At 52.6% G+C, this 16,439-nt stretch overlaps 2 protein-coding genes across 2 annotated transcripts; one reads left to right on the forward strand and one right to left on the reverse strand.

Annotated features, from left to right (window-relative positions):
- The first annotated feature begins 6,942 nt into the window (after nucleotides 1-6,942).
- Nucleotides 6,943-11,441, forward strand: ppp1r11 (protein phosphatase 1, regulatory (inhibitor) subunit 11). The gene is made up of 3 exons (XM_088908267.1): nucleotides 6,943-7,220; nucleotides 8,347-8,455; nucleotides 9,175-11,441. Exons 1-3 carry the CDS (start codon nucleotides 7,143-7,145, stop codon nucleotides 9,348-9,350), a joined length of 363 nt encoding a protein of 120 aa, XP_088764393.1. The 5' UTR covers nucleotides 6,943-7,142; the 3' UTR covers nucleotides 9,351-11,441.
- Nucleotides 11,442-12,327: 886 nt separating this feature from the next.
- On the reverse strand, nucleotides 12,328-15,342 carry LOC148813452 (uncharacterized). The gene is made up of 2 exons (XM_088908251.1): nucleotides 14,167-15,342; nucleotides 12,328-12,728 (listed from the first exon to the last, which is right to left on the reverse strand). Exons 1-2 carry the CDS (start codon nucleotides 14,998-15,000, stop codon nucleotides 12,564-12,566), a joined length of 999 nt encoding a protein of 332 aa, XP_088764377.1. The 5' UTR covers nucleotides 15,001-15,342; the 3' UTR covers nucleotides 12,328-12,563.
- Nucleotides 15,343-16,439: the final 1,097 nt, after the last annotated feature.

Raw genomic sequence — 16,439 nt, forward strand, 5'->3', positions numbered from 1 at the left:
ATTGAGAGACAGGCTCGCTGTCTGTTCCTCAGGCTGGGACAGGAGATCACACACTGTATTATTATTATTGAGAGACAGGCTCACTGTCTGTTCCTCAGGCTGGGACAGGAGATCACACACTGTATTATTATTATTGAGAGACAGGCTCACTGTCTATTCCTCAGGCTGGGACAGGAGGTCACACACTGTATTATTATTATTGAGAGACAGGCTCACTGTCTGTTCCTCAGGCTGGGACAGGAGGTCACACACTGTATTATTATTATTGAGAGACAGGCTCACTGTTCCTCAGGCTGGGACAGGAGATCACACACTGTATTATTATTATTGAGAGACAGGCTCACTGTCTGTTCCTCAGGCTGGGACAGGAGGTCACACACTGTATTATTATTATTGAGAGACAGGCTCACTGTCTGTTCCTCAGGCTGGGACAGGAGATCACACACTGTATTATTATTATTGAGAGACGGGCTCACTGTCTGTTCCTCAGGCTGGGACAGGAGATCACACACTGTATTATTATTATTGAGAGATGGGCTCACTGTCTGTTCCTCAGGCTGGGACAGGAGATCACACACTGTATTATTATTATTGAGAGACAGGCTCACTGTCTGTTCCTCAGGCTGGGACAGGAGATCACACACTGTATTATTATTATTGGGAGACAGGCTCACTGTCTGTTCCTCAGGCTGGGACAGGAGGTCACACACTGTATTATTATTATTGAGAGACAGGCTCACTGTCTGTTCCTCAGGCTGGGACAGGAGATCACACACTGTATTATTATTATTGAGAGACGGGCTCACTGTTCCTCAGGCTAGGACAGGAGATCACACACTGGGCTTCCCTTCCTCCCTCTCCCAGTAGGATTGGGACCTGTTGTGACTCTGGCAGGTGTGGGAACTCTGGGACTAGATTTTTGAATTTCGGGAAGAATGTTTCTCTAATCCCAGAGTATTCAATTCAATTCAATTCAATTCAAGGTGCTTTATTAGCATGACCGATGGGTACAATCAGTGTTGCCAAAGCAAATAAAAATAATAAAATTAACATGGAACAAAACACAAAATAGAAGTAAAATAAAATCTACAGACATGTTACAGACATTTACAACAAAGACATATTATAAAATATTGACATATACTGTAGGCGGCTGGAGCATCACTGGGAGAATATCTGTCACTCTCTCTCTGTCTCTCTCTGGAGCCCTGAGACAGTGGAAATTGTCTTTGTTTTCCGTTTTCTGCCGGTCCAAAATGGGACTCCAGCCTTTCCGCCAAACCAATTGTTTTTTTCTTTTTCCTGGCTGGAAGTCTCCTTCATCTTTTACCGCATTGCCATCTCCTCTTTCTCCAGCACCTTCTTACCCGTCTCTCCGAACTATCTGGGCGAGCTCCTCCAGTCAGGACAGGAGGCTCTTCTGTACACAGAGGGTGGCGGGGGTTTGGAACAAGCTGCCCAGCCCGTGTGGTTGAAGCCGATACCCTGGCTTCTCTCCAGACACAGCTGGGTGAGCTCCTCCAGTCAGGACAGGGGGCTCTTCTGTACACAGAGGGTGGCGGGGGTGGGGAACAAGCTGCCCAGCCCGTGTGGTTGAAGCAGATACCCTGGCTTCTCTCCAGACACAGCTGGGTGAGCTCCTCCAGTCAGGACAGGGGGCTCTTCTGTACACAGAGGGTGGTGGGGGTGGGGAACAAGCTGCCCAGCCCTGTGGTTGAAGCCGATACCCTGGCTTCTCTCTCCAGACACAGCTGGGTGAGCTCCTCCAGTCAGGACAGGAGGCTCTACTGTACACAGAGGGGGGTGGGGGTGGGGAACAGGCTGCCCAGCCCTGTGGTTGAAGCCGATACCCTGGCTCCTCTCCAGACACAGCTGGGTGAGCTCCTCCAGTCAGGACAGGGGGCTCTTCTGTACACAGAGGGGGGTGGGGGTGGAGAACAAGCTGCCCAGCCCGTGTGGTTGAAGCAGATACCCTGGCTCCTCTCCAGACACAGCTGGGTGAGCTCCTCCAGTCAGGACAGGAGGCTCTACTGTACACAGAGGGGGGTGGGGGTGGGGAACAAGCTGCCCAGCCCTGTGGTTGAAGCCGATACCCCGGCTCCTCTCCAGACACAGCTGGGTGAGCTCCTCCAGTCAGGACAGGGGGCTCTTCTGTACACAGAGGGGGGTGGGGGTGGGGAACAGGCTGCCCAGCCCTGTGGTTGAAGCCGATACCCCGGCTCCTCTCCAGACACAGCTGGGTGAGCTCCTCCAGTCAGGACAGGGGGCTCTTCTGTACACAGAGGGGGGTGGGGGTGGGGAACAGGCTGCCCAGCCCTGTGGTTGAAGCCCTGATCTCTTTCCCAGAAGAGGCCAAGTTGCTCTCGACCAAATATTCAACTCCTCTTGTTCGCATCTGTCCTGGCGTTCCTCTTCTGTGAAACCACATCCCGCCGTGACTCATCCCTGTATTTATGGAGTGATGAAGTTGATTAACCGAGCAGGTTGACTGCCAGCCCGTCCATGGTGTACGACGCCTTCCGCACGTTGCTCTGCAGGAAGATGGGAGCGGACTTCGCCGAAGAGAGTCCCTGCGGAACGGTGACGTCGCGTCCTCTCAGCCCATCAAACCGGTAAGCGGAGAACACACTGTTCTCGCGTCAGTAAACTGACCTTTTTACGGTTCCAAAATTCATCATATACAGTGGTGTGAAAAAGTGTTTGCCCCCTTCCTGATTTCTTATTTTTTTGCATGTTTGTCACACTGAAATGTTTCAGATCATCAAACAAATTGAAATATTAGACAAAGATAACACAAGTAAACACAAAATGCAGTTTTTAAATGAAGGTTTTTATTATTAAGGGAAAAAAAAATCCAAACCTACATGGCCCTGTGTGAAAAAGTGATTGCCCCCCCTGTTAAAACATAAATCAACTGTGGTTTATCACATCTTTGGAAAGCTGAGTTCAATTTCTCTAGCCACACCCAGGCCTGATTACTGCCACACCTGTTCTCAATCAAGAAATCACTTAAATAGGACCTGCCTGACAAAGTGAAGTAGACCAAAAGATCCTCAAAAGCTAGACATCATGCTGTGATCCAAACAAATTTAGGAACAAATGAGAAACAGAGTAATTGAGATTTATCAGTCTGGAAAAGGTTATAAAGCCATTTCTAAAGCTTTGGGACTCCAGCGAAGCACAGTGAGAGCCATTATCCACAAATGGCGAAAACATGGAACAGTGGTGAACCTTCCCAGGAGTGGCCTGCCGACCAAAATTACCCCAAGAGCACAGCAACGACTCATCCAAGAGGTCAGAAAACACCCCACAACAACATCCAAAGAACTGCAGGCTTCACTTGTCTCAGTTAAGGTCAGTGTTCACGACTCCACCATAAGAAAGAGACTGGGCAAAAATGGCCTGCATGGCAGAGTTCCAAGACGAAAACCACTGCTGAGCAAAAAGAACATAAAGGCTCGTCTCAGTTTTGCCAGAAAACATCTTGATGATCCCCAAGACTTTTGGGAAAATACTCTGTGGACTGACGAGACAAAAGTTGAACTTTTTGGAAGGTGTGTGTCCCATTACATCTGGCGTAAAAGTAACACAGCATTTCAGAAAAGGAACACCATACCAACAGTAAAATATGGTGGTGGTAGTGTGATGGTCTGGGGCTGTTTTGCTGCTTCAGGACCTGGAAGACTTGCTGTGGTAAATGGAACCATGAATTCTGCTGTCTACCAAACAATCCTGAAGGAGAATGTCCGGCCATCTGTTCGTGACCTCAAGCTGAAGCGCACTTGGGTTCTGCAGCAGGACAATGATCCAAAACACACCAGCAAGTCCACCTCTGAATGGCTTAAGAAAAACAAAATGAAGACTTTGGAGTGGCCTAGTCAAAGTCCTGACCTGAATCCGACTGAGATGTTGTGGCATGACCTTAAAAAAGCGGTTAAGGCTCGAAAACCCTCCAATGTGGCTGAATTACAACAATTCTGCAAAGATGAGTGGGCCAAAATTCCTCCGCAGCGCTGTAAAAGACTCATTGCCAGTTATCGCAAACGCTTGATTGCAGTTGTTGCTGCTAAAGGTGACCCAACCAGTTATTAGGTTTAGGGGGCAATCACTTTTTCACACAGGGCCATGTAGGTTTGGATTTTTTTTTTTCCCTTAATAATAAAAACCTTCATTTAAAAACTGCATCTTGTGTTTACTTGTGTTATCTTTGTCTAATATTTCAATTTGTTTGATGATCTGAAACATTTCAGTGTGACAAACATGCAAAAAAATAAGAAATCAGGAAGGGGGCAAACACTTTTTCACACCACTGTATATATATATTTTTTTTTTTCATGTAAGGACAAACTTTCTTCACCTGCAGATTCGTCTCGACCTAAAGCCTTTATTTCCTCACCCCGTGTCGGCTAATGAGTATTCGTTTACCCGCGGCGTGTCTCCTACACGGGGAAAGGTATTTACCACGGCCCGGCTTTCGGGTATCGTCTGGTTTACCCTGTGGGCTTGGTCCGCTGTGCGGCGCGCCTGTGTCACGTGTTGTGCGGTGTCGCGTCCCCTTGCCCGGGGACGATGTCCGCTCGTGTGCAGGGACGGACCGGATGACCTCCCGTTGACAGGAACGAGGAGCTCGGGTTCACCAGAAGCCCTCCGCCGGGCCGCTGGGCAGCAGCAGCAGCAGCAGCGTGCGCTGTGACCAGCGAGCGCCGTCACGCGTGGGTGCCCGCCCCCCCCCCCCCCGGGTGACACTTTTTAGGATTAGTATAATCTCCCCACGGTACCCCTGAGTGTGTGTCACCGGTACAGAAACCGCTGCCCGCTCGGAGGGACGTGCGTCTCACCTTCTCAGCGGGGTCAGACTTAGCGAGGTCACGGTGCTCACCCTCCTATGTGTTGAGTGTGTGTGTGTTTGAGTGTGAGTGTAACTCTAGAAGTTACACATTCCTTCTGCCTGTCCTGTAACCCATTCCGTTTCTCCCTCCCTCTCTCTCTCTCTCCTGTTTACCACAACACTAACCACCCCGACCCGGACCTCCTCACGGACAGAACCGATACCCGGACCACGGTAGTGGCCACGGCGAGGCTACACCAGCAGGGGGCGCCGGTGTCCGGTCCTTTAATGAACTCAATCCTGCAGTTCTCGCGGGATCTCAGTCTCGGTCCCGTCGGCGGTACCGGTACCGGGCCCCTGGGTCTTCATCTCCTAGAATCCCCCCCCCCCCCCCCGGGTCGAATCAAATTCAGGACACCTGCAGCTCTTGCATCATCCCTGCGAGCTCTCCCTCATGTTCCGATTAATGGGGTGGGGTGTTGAACGGGGATCAGTATGTTACAGAGGGACTGTAGGTTTGCTGGAAATGCCATTTAATAAAGCCGAAAGCCGGTCTCCGGGCCTATAATCTCCTCCCTGCCCTCCCGGAGAGACTGTGTTTCCATCCAGCTCTGTCCCGGGACGGGGTCCAGCAGCAGTCTGCGACCCCAGAGGTCTGGGGGCCGTGGGGCTTTGTTTGTTCTCTGATGGTGGTGGGTGCAGGGACAGGACCTCTTGGAGGGCAGCTGTCGAAAAACATAAGACCTGTCAGGAGCTGCGTGGCTTCAACGCCAGCGGCTGGACTCCCAGCTGCTCATGTGCCCGGCACAGCTGGGGTGAACCTGCCTCTGCTTTCGCAGGAGAGAGACGACGGAACAGAGTATTTATTTCGCGAATTATTTAGCAGGGCTCCTGGGGGCTCTGGGTGAGCAGGCATATGGACCCGGCGGAGAGGTGTAGAAACAAGGGAACCAGCTGGCAAAGCTGGTCGGGTGAGACTGTGGGTCTCTGCCATTCACTGATGGAGTCGGATTCAGCTCTGCGGGGCTCTCAGAATGTCTCTTTTTTTTTTTTTACATTTATCACGAAAATCGTCCGGATCTCCTCATTCTGAGATGAGATAAGATCACTTTATTCGCCATATACGATTTCTCGCATTGGGAATTTTAGGCGTCGTTATCCAGGTGTTCAGGTCTGATGAGACCCTAGCCGATCCTGCAGGATTGAGTCTGTCGAGAACCAGCGTTAGCAATCCCACTTTTAGATCATTTTACTGAGCGGAAAGTGTATGCTAAGCTAATGCTTCCGTATTTGTATCCTGCTAGAGATAGACACGTTCTACACAGGTACTGCATCCTACTGTATATCTATACTGCATTTTAGTATACGTACTGTATCCTATATATGTACTGCATTATTTGGATATACTGTTTTCTATGTATGTCCTGCATCCTATATATATTCTATATTCTATAGATATGCTGTATTTCAAAATATCTGACACATAAGCTCTTGTCACAGCCCAGGTGCTGTAGGACTGGATTCTCACTGGAGACACAGTACTGAGAGATCAGCCTGTTTCCCCATGAGGTGACAGATCTTCCCCACAGTCGCGCTACAGATCCCTCTGTCATGTCAGCCCAGTAAAGCACAGGACTAATCGACAGGACAGCCGATCACTGGAGAGGGAAGGCCTTCAGCCTGAGTGTGTCTCCACCGTGGGTGCTGAATTAGAAACACGAATGAGACTTGAAACTTGAAGCCCTGCTTATAATATTAAAAGGAAATTGTTTTTTGTTTTTTTTCCGAGCATACGCTCTTGCACCATTTGGGATAGTCTGAGCTCTGGAAATTCCACCAAGACGGTGCTACATTACAGAAATAATCAAATAAAAGCTCCGAGTTAACATGAAACTTGTTCTGACGATTCTTCTTTGCGAATAAAAGTCACATTTGACCGACAGAGTATTTGAGGAAGCTGACAAGTCCTGTGCACCGGCGGGACAGAAAATCACCACGACAGTACCGGCCTGAGCCGAGGTACTTCCTTGAGTACGGACCTACTCGGAACTAAACAGAACGCGGTGCGTGTTTCCCCATCGGCCGCTACCGGAAATGGACTCGGCCGCTGATTCGGAGGAGGGGTGGCGGAAGTTGTGCAGCGGCGAAACCCTTCCCCCGCAGTCGGCGAGAGACGCAGCGTCGATAAGCAGGAGCAACAGCCGGGGCAGCCGCCCAGCGTGACTGACTTTTGGACCGGACAGCGATCACGGGTTACCCCGGTCGCTGCTCATCAGCGGTAATTAGGTTGCGTCAGGAAACGGTGACCCGAACGATGGCGGAGGCCGCCGGGAAGTCGAGAGAGACGATCACGGAGACGGTGCAGACCAGCACGCCGCCCCCTCCCCAGCAGGTACCGCAGTCGCCGCTAACGAGCGTGTCGAAAATAATGATAATAACGACAGCAATCGCGCTGGAAATGACAACACGGCGCGGCGCAACCTCGCTGCGTCATTGACACTGCGCCACCTGATCACCTCCTGAGCTGCCTGGAGATCTTGTTGACAGACGGAAAACACCATATTTATTCACACACGTCTTTCTCATTTTTAAAACCTGTTCCCCCCCCACACCACCACCACCAGTCCATTACAGTGTTCATGTACTGGAGTGTCCAGTCAGTGTGTGTGTATGAACCCCTCTCTCTCTCTCAGTGCAGTGTTCATGTACTGGAGTGTCCAGTCAGTGTGTCTGTATGAACCCCTCTCTCTCTCAGTGCAGTGTTCATGTACTGGAGTGTCCAGTCAGTGTGTCTGTATGAACCCCTCTCTCTCTCAGTGCAGTGTTCATGTACTGGAGTGTCCAGTCAGTGTGTCTGTATGAACCCCTCTCTCTCTCAGTGCAGTGTTCATGTACTGGAGTGTCCAGTCAGTATGTCTGTGTGTATGAACCCCTCTCTCTCTCAGTGCAGTGTTCATGTACTGGAGTGTCCAGTCAGTGTGTCTGTATGAACCCCTCTCTCTCTCTCAGTGCAGTGTTCATGTACTGGAGTGTCCAGTCAGTGTGTCTGTATGAACCCCTCTCTCTCTCAGTGCAGTGTTCATGTACTGGAGTGTCCAGTCAGTGTGTCTGTATGAACCCCTCTCTCTCTCAGTGCAGTGTTCATGTACTGGAGTGTCCAGTCAGTGTGTCTGTATTAACCCCTCTCTCTCTCAGTGCAGTGTTCATGTACTGGAGTGTCCAGTCAGTGTGTCTGTATGAACCCCTCTCTCTCTCTCTCAGTGCAGTGTTCATGTACTGGAGTGTCCAGTCAGTGTGTGTGTATGAACCCCTCTCTCTCTCAGTGCAGTGTTCATGTACTGGAGTGTCCAGTCAGTGTGTGTGTATGAACCCCTCTCTCTCTCAGTGCAGTGTTCATGTACTGGAGTGTCCAGTCAGGGTGTCTGTATGAACCCCTCTCTCTCTCAGTGCAGTGTTCATGTACTGGAGTGTCCAGTCAGTGTGTCTGTATGAACCCCTCTCTCTCTCTCATTCTGCAGGAGAGCCGCAGTCTGACAATCAAGCTGAGGAAGAGGAAGACGGAGAAGAAGGTGGAGTTTTCCAGCGACACTGTGGACAATGAGCATCTGGGCCGAAGGTCTTCCAAATGTGAGTTGACTGTCACTCAGTTCTGTTTTCCTGTTCCTTCCTCATCAAAGTAGCAGAAGCGTAGCACCTGGACTCATTCAACAGTTAAGGGTCAATGCTGTGCTTATTAGAGAATCCGGCTGATTGATTTCAGTATCTAGTCCAGGCTTGTCCCGAGAGAAGGTGTCAGCTTGTTCCACACTCCCACCGCCCTTTGTGTAAAGAAACACCTCCTGTGGCCAGATTGAACACTTGAGTCTCGGGGTTCGTGTTATGTCATTTAGAAAGTTGAATATACGTCTGAAGGGGCTCTTCTGTACACAGAGGGGGGTGGGGGTGGGGAACAAGCTGCCCAGCCCTGTGGTTGAAGCCGATACCCTGGCTTCTCTCCAGACACAGCTGGGTGAGCTCCTCCAGTCAGGACAGGAGGCTCTGTACCTTCTGTACACAGAGGGTGGTGGGGGTGGGGAACAGGCTGCCCAGCCCTGTGGTTGAAGCTGATACCCTGGCTTCTCTCCAGACACAGCTGGGTGAGCTCCTCCAGTCAGGACAGGAGGCTCTGTACCTTCTGTACACAGAGGGGGGTGGGGGTGGGGAACAAGCCGCCCAGCCCTGTGGTTGAAGCCAATACCCCGGCTTCTCTCCAGACACAGCTGGGTGAGCTCCTCAGATTGATGAGCTACTCACTGCGCAAGAGAGGTGTCTGTATGAACCCCTCTCTCTCTCTCTCTCTCTCTCAGGCTGCTGTATCTACGAGAAGCCCAGGCAGTTCGGGGAGAGCTCCTCGGAGAGCGAGGGGGAGGACGACGGCTGTGGCAGTGCCAACTGCATCATGGGACACAGGAGCCGGCCCGGCGCGGGGCCCCCTGGTGCTGGGGGGCCGCGACAGCAGCCCCAGGGCCGGCACGCCCACTGAGCGCCCAGTGAAGAGAGAGAGAGAGAGAGAGAGAGAGAGAGGTAGCTCACTGTGAGCCAGGGGGGCGCCGCGAGACGCAGAAATAAACAAACTCAAGCACTACAAGACGGGGGGGACCTTCCATTTGTGACGCGGGGGGGGGGCAGGGAGGCAGGCGGGGACACGCAGGGGTGGAGGTGGGGGTATGAGTGGACCGGGGTGAGAGAGGGCGAGAGGCACTGATCGTCGCAGGGAGACGTTGGGAGGGGGGGGGGCAGCTGCTGAGTATCTGCCCCTCCCGCCCCCTCCCACCTCGTCTCTGTAAAGCCTCCCCCGCGCTCCTCTCCCCTTCCTCTCTCCTCCCGCTGCGCCTGGCCGCCCAGCTGTGGTGCCTGATGGGATTGAATGCTGTATCCTCACGAGAAACGCACTGAGTCAGCCTTTCAGTTATTAAACGCACCCTCACACACTCACACACTCTCACACACACTGACGCTGGGCACCTCCCTGACTCTTCCACTGTGCCCTGAGCTGCTGTCGTACAGCCTGATACACACCCTGGCCTGGTGGTATATACAGTTATATGCTGTCAGCTGGTATTTATGTTTATTTATTGTTATGTACCTTCAAGCGGTGTTATATGCAGTTATATGCCCTTCACTGTATGTTGTGTACTCTGCGCTGGTGTTATATACTCTGACATAACCTGCGCCGGTGTTATATAGTCTCTGATGTACCCTGCGCTGGTGTTGTATACAGTTATATACCCTGTGCCGGTATTATATACTCTGATATACCCTGTGCTGGTGTCGTATACAGTAGTATATACCCTGCGCTGGTGTTATATACAGTAATATACCCTGCTCTGGTGTCGTATACAGTTATATATACCCTGCGCCGGTGTTGTATACAGTAATATATGCCCTGCGCCGGTGTTATATACAGTTATATACCCTGCGCTGGTGTCGTATACAGTAATATATGCCCTGTGCCGGTGTTATATACAGTTATATACCCTGCGCTGGTGTCGTATACAGTTATATATACCCTGCGCTGGTGTCGTATACAGTTATATATGCCCTGCGCCGGTGTTGTATACAGTAATATATGCCCTGCGCCGGTGTTATATACAGTTATATACCCTGCGCTGGTGTCGTATACAGTAATATATGCCCTGTGCCGGTGTTATATACAGTTATATATACCCTGCGCTGGTGTCGTATACAGTTATATATACCCGGCGCTGGTGTCGTATACAGTTATATATACCCGGCGCTGGTGTTATATACAGTTATATACCCTGCGCTGATGTTATATATAGTTATATACCCGGTGCTGGTGTTATATACAGTTATATACCCGGCGCTGGTGTTATATACAGTTATATACCCTGCGCTGGTGTTATATACAGTTATATACCCGGCGCTGGTGTCGTATACAGTTATATACCTGGCGCTGGTGTCGTATACAGTTATATACCTGGCGCTGGTGTTATATACAGTTATATATACCCTGCACTGGTGGGGTCGAAGGGTTCAGACGATGGCAGGGGTAACTGGGTATAACAGGAGGACGGCCCGATTTTTATTTGTGTTTTTTTTTAAATACATTTTAATTTTGCAGAATGATTAATAATCCTCCTCTTGACGTTCTTCTGATCAAGAAATGTGGCCCCACACACACACACACACACCCTGGACAGGACACCAGTCTATCACAGGACACACACACACACACACACACACACACACACACACACACACACCTGGACAGGACACCAGTCCATTACAGGACACACACACACACACCCTGGACAGGACACCAGTCCATCACAGGACACACACACACACACGCACACACCCTGGACAGGACACCAGTCCATCACAGGACACACACTCACACACCCTGGACAGGACACCAGTCCATCACATGACACACACACACACACACACACCTGTATAAACAGATGAAATAATAGTCAATCGCTTGCATCCTAAGTATTCCTCTTCACGCCAAGTGTACATGAGAACATTTTTTAAGTATGATATGTATTGCATCTTTCTGTATGATCCTGATAAGTAAAAGAAAGTCGTCTTTGAGTCCCGTGACAAAGCGTTTTGTGTGGAAGTCTGTTTTTTTTCTCCCTGTTGCGTTCGTCTTAAGGGGGGGCCTCCTAGTTCTGAAGCCCTGGGTTCGAGTCCAGGTGTCCACCTTCTGTGGGGAGTCTGCGTGTTCTCCCAGCTGCCCCGGGCTCCTCCCACCTGATCCCCCCAGAGCGCCTCCGCTGTCGTTATGACCCATCAGGCTTCAGCGGGTGCAGCTGCCCTCTGCCCTCTGCAGATTCCTGACAGCCAGTGACCACATGGGACAGGAGGAGAGGAAGTACCTCCCCCCCCCCAGGGGGAAAACAAAACTCGGGTGCGACACAGAACTTGTGTGATTTTTTTTTTCTTTTCCTGACAAAGAGCAGGAGCCCCTGGGGCTGGATTCACGGGTTGGACCTCTGTCGTGCCCTGAACCCTGCAAAGGACACACTCATCTTGTCAGTCAGGTTGGAAAAACTACAGTTCAGCCAGGATAAACGCCAGTCGATACACTAGCCCGCCCGCCCGCCCACACACACACACTCACACACACAGCTGGGACCATAGACTTCAGAGTCCTTAGGAATACGAGATGGGTCACCAAAGAGAGGAGGCGATAAGTCAGAACTTCCCCTTTGGTATGATGGGAAGATCTCATCTAGCTGTGTCTGGAGAGAAGCCAGGGTATCGGCTTCAACCACAGGGCTGGGCAGCCTGTTCCCCACCCCCACCCCTCTCTGTGTACAATAGAGCCTCCTGTCCTGAATGGAGGAGCTCACCCAGCTGTGTCTGGAGAGAAGCCGGGGTATCGGCTGGGCAGCCTGTTCCCCACCCCCGTTACTAAGTCTGTGAATTCCCCGGTTTGCTTCTAGACGTATTATAAGGAAAAACAGACCAGAGACCAGAGCCTGATGATTTTTTTTTAAATGACTTTATTACCTTTGCTTGGAAAACAAACAAACAAACAAAAAAAAAAACAGTACACCATTCATTCCCTCAGTGGCACTGGAGTGACGTCCCCAGTAAAACCGTTTTTTCAGGCTGCGGCGTCCCGACAGTTTCTTTCCCCCCCTGCTCCTTCCTCTCTCCGTTCCTAGGTGGTTTCAATTAAAAAAAAAACCCCAGTAGGCCTCAGTTCAGCCTGCCCGCTCTAGTAGGCTCCCTTCCCCACTGCAGTGCTTCCGTCCTGGGCCGCGGCGTCCAGGACCTCTCCCCGGGCCTCCCCGGGCCTGGAGGGATGCCGGCCCGTTTGTCCCAGAGCGGGACTACTGCTCTCCCGCGTTCCCGACGCACAGCCTTGGTCTGGGTCAGGGCACTGCAACCCGGAGAGAGGGAGAGAGGGAGGTTACAGTCGGGACACGGTCAGATTAGATGGGCAGTTTTACAAACAGCTGTTCAAAACGAGAGGAGAAGCCTCTCAGGTGTGCATCAGGCGAGTCTGGACAGCGTGTCCCATAAGAGTCTGGACAGGCGAGTCCCATAAGAGTCTGGACAGGCGAGTGTGTACAGTGTGTCCAGTGAGAGTCTGGACAGGCGAGTGTGTACAGTGTGTCTAGTAGGAGTCTGGACAGGCGAGTGTGTCCAGTAAGAGTCCGGACAGGTGAAGTGTACAGCGTGTCCAGTAAGAGTCTGGACAGGCGAGTCTGTACAGTGTGTCCCATAAGAGTCTGGACAGGCGAGTGTGGACAGTGTGTCCAGTAAGAGTCTGGACAGGCAAGTGTGGACAGTGTGTCCAGTGAGAGTCCGGACAGGTGAGTGTGTCCAGTGTGTCCAGTAAGAGTCCGGACAGGCGAGTGTGTCCAGTGAGAGTCCGGACAGGCGAGTGTGTCCAGTAAGAGTCCGGACAGGCGAGTGTGGACAGTGTGTCCAGTGAGAGTCTGGACAGGTGAGTGTGTCCAGTGTGTCCAGTAAGAGTCTGGACAGGTGGGTGTGTCTCTACAGTGTGTCCAGTAAGAGTCTGGACAGGCGAGTGTGTCCAGTGGTGTCCAGTAAGAGTCTGGACAGGCGCGTGTGTCCAGTGAGAGTCTGGACAGGCGCGTGTGTCCAGTGAGAGTCTGGACAGGCGAGTGTGTCCAGTGGTGTCCAGTAAGAGTCTGGACAGGCGCGTGTGTCCAGTGAGAGTCTGGACAGGCGCGTGTGTCCAGTGAGAGTGTGGACAGGCGAGTGTGTACAGTGTGTCCAGTGAGAGTGTGGACAGGCGAGTGTGTACAGTGTGTCCAGTAAGAGTCCGGACAGGCGAGTGTGTCTCTACAGTGTGTCCAATAAGAGTCCGGACAGGTGAGTGTGTACAGTGTGTCCAGTAAGAGTCTGGACAGGCGAGTGTGTCCAGTGGTGTCCAGTGAGAGTCTGGACAGGCACGTGTGTCCAGTGAGAGTCTGGACAGGCATATCCACAAGAGCCCGTATACTAGTAGACGGATTAAACAATCCGATTGAAAGACGGTAAGTCCACGAGGCTCGTTCTCAAGCGCACCACATGATGAACTGTTGTCTAAGCGTCCAATACTCGTTTCTAAACAAACGATTCTCGTCGTTCTCCATTTCACCCCCATCCCAAGGAACTCACGTCGAAAACGTGTCTTTTAAGCGTTTGCGCCATTTAACACAAGACACGACCGATTCCAGGACTATTCGAGCTCTAAAACCTGACAATTTCACACGCTCCCACACCCGAAAATGACAAATTTCTCCTCGTTTGGTGAATTTGAAACAGTTTTGTCGAATTTACCGCAGCACACAAGACGGCGGTGTTACCTGTTTCTGCGGGACGTCTGGGGCGCCGCTGCGGGCAGGAGGCGCCTCTCCCGCCGGCTCGGACCTCTCCGGGCCGCCGTCTCCCGCTGCAGGCCGGTTCGGGGGGCAGGCGGGCCCGGGCCGGGGGTCCGGCTCGCCCCGGAGGGCCGCCGACACCAGCGCGGTCCAGGAAAGGCACCCCTTCCTGAAACGCACCCAACCGGGCCAGGAGAGGAACCCCCCGCCGGTCCGTCTGTGGGCCAAGGGTAGCAACAGGCTGACGTGCAGAACCGGGCTCCCGGGACCGGCGCGGTGGGCGGAACCGTCCCCCGTGGGCTCCGGTCGCCCTGGCGGTTTCGGGGCGCAAAGCAGTCCCTTGTGCACCCCGGCGAGCACCCCCCAGCCGGGGTGGGGGGACCCCCTGCCCGGTTCGGCGGCGAGTCCCACGGCGGTCGGCGCAGGACGCGGCGGTTCCGACCCGGACCCCGAAGGCGGCCGCTGTGCGCGTCTCCCGTGACCCTCCGCCGTCTGGGCTGCGGGCCCCCGCTTTTCGCTGACCCTCCACCTCAGGGGGCCCCGAGACCCGCCGACCCGCACCCCGCAACCCCCCGGCCCGCGCCGCCAACGAGCGGCCCCCGCCGCCGCCGCCGCCGCCGGCCCCCAGCTGCGCCCGCCGCCCCGCCGAGGCGCTGGGGTCTCCGGCTGCGGCCCGCACGGCAGCCCGAGGCTGCGGCCTGCGCCGGCGGGCCTCGGCGGCGGGTTGGCTGCGTGCGGCGGCGGCCGCGGCCGCCCGAACAGGCCGCCCCGGCAGCGCAGGACGCCGGCCCGGGCGGAGGCGGAAGGGACCGAAGTCATCGCAGCGGCAGGTAGGCGACAGAAACGCGTCTCATCTAAGCCCGACGAGCGGGTCTCCGGAGCTGAAAGTGTGAAAACGGGGGTCCTGCGCTGTGCACTACCGCCATCCTCGGCGTGTCAAGGTTATGTCAGCGGCGCCCCGTTTAAAAATGCCGTCCCATCTGGGTTTGAGAAAAAAAAACAACAACAAAAACAAACACCACCCCGCTCGATGAATGAGCGCCGGGCGGATCTCCGGTCGTGGGATACCGGCGCATCGTGCTGGCGGCGCCGCCCCGGTACCGGACAGATCCGGTCCCCCCCCCACCCCACGTCGTGTCGTGTCGTGTCGTGTCCTGTATAATCCTGTACGTGTTCCTGTGCAGCCTGAACGCAGGCTGACGCATCTCCCGGCTTGAACTACGTCGTGACTTTTCTCCACTGTCTCCTTTGTGTCTCTCAATTCAATTCAGTTCAGTTCAGTTCAGTTCGAGGTGCTTTATTGGCATGGCTGTACTTTATGGGTACAGTCGGCTTTGCCACCGCAAATGAAAACTAAAACGAACACGAAACAAAACTAAAAATAAAAATCAGATCTACAGACCTGTCACATTTACAACAAAGACATACAGTAGCACACAATATTTACATATCCTGTAAACAGATGAGGAACTGTCTATTCCTCAGGCTGGGACAGGAGGTCACACTGTATTATTATTATTGAGAGACAGGCTCACTGTTCCTCAGGCTGGGACAGGAGATCACACACTGTATTATTATTATTGAGAGACAGGCCCACTGTCTGTTCCTCAGGCTGGGACAGGAGGTCACACACTGTATTATTATTATTGAGAGACAGGCTCACTGTGTGTTCCTCAGGCTGGGACAGGAGATCACACGCTGTATTATTATTATTGAGAGACAGGCTCACTGTCTGTTCCTCAGGCTGGGACAGGAGGTCACACACTGTATTATTATTATTGAGAGACAGGTTCACTGTCTGTTCCTCAGGCTGGGACAGGAGGTCACACACTGTATTATTATTATTGAGAGACGGGCTCACTGTCTGTTCCTCAGGCTGGGACAGGAGATCACACACTGTATTATTATTATTGAGAGACAGGCTCACTGTCTGTTCCTCAGGCTGGGACAGGAGATCACACACTGTATTATTATTATTGAGAGACAGGCTCACTGTCTGTTCCTCAGGCTGGGACAGGAGATCACACACTGTATTATTATTATTGAGAGACAGGCTCGCTGTCTGTTCCTCAGGCTGGGACAGGAGATCACGCACTGTATTATTATTATTGAGAGACAGGCTCACTGTCTGTTCCTCAGGCTGGGACAGGAGATCACACACTGTATTATTATTATTGAGAGACAGGCTCACTGTCTGTTCCTCAGGCTGGGACAGGAGATCACACACTGTATTATTATTATTGAGAGACAGGCTCACT

Source organism: Atractosteus spatula (genome assembly GCF_055471065.1).
Source record: "Atractosteus spatula isolate fAtrSpa1 chromosome 10 unlocalized genomic scaffold, fAtrSpa1.hap1 SUPER_10_unloc_1, whole genome shotgun sequence".
NCBI lineage: Eukaryota > Metazoa > Chordata > Actinopteri > Semionotiformes > Lepisosteidae > Atractosteus > Atractosteus spatula.

Coding starts and splice junctions, on each gene's coding strand:
- ppp1r11 (XM_088908267.1), top strand. CDS start 7,143: ATGGCGGAGGCCGCCGGGAAGTCGAGAGAGACGATCACGGAGACGGTG. Junction 7,221..8,346: donor CGCCGCCCCCTCCCCAGCAG/GTACCGCAGTCG, acceptor CTCATTCTGCAG/GAGAGCCGCAGTCTGACAAT. Junction 8,456..9,174: donor GGGCCGAAGGTCTTCCAAAT/GTGAGTTGACTG, acceptor TCTCTCTCTCAG/GCTGCTGTATCTACGAGAAG.
- LOC148813452 (XM_088908251.1), bottom strand. CDS start 15,000: ATGACTTCGGTCCCTTCCGCCTCCGCCCGGGCCGGCGTCCTGCGCTGC. Junction 12,729..14,166: donor CAGACGTCCCGCAGAAACAG/GTAACACCGCCG, acceptor TCCGGGTTGCAG/TGCCCTGACCCAGACCAAGG.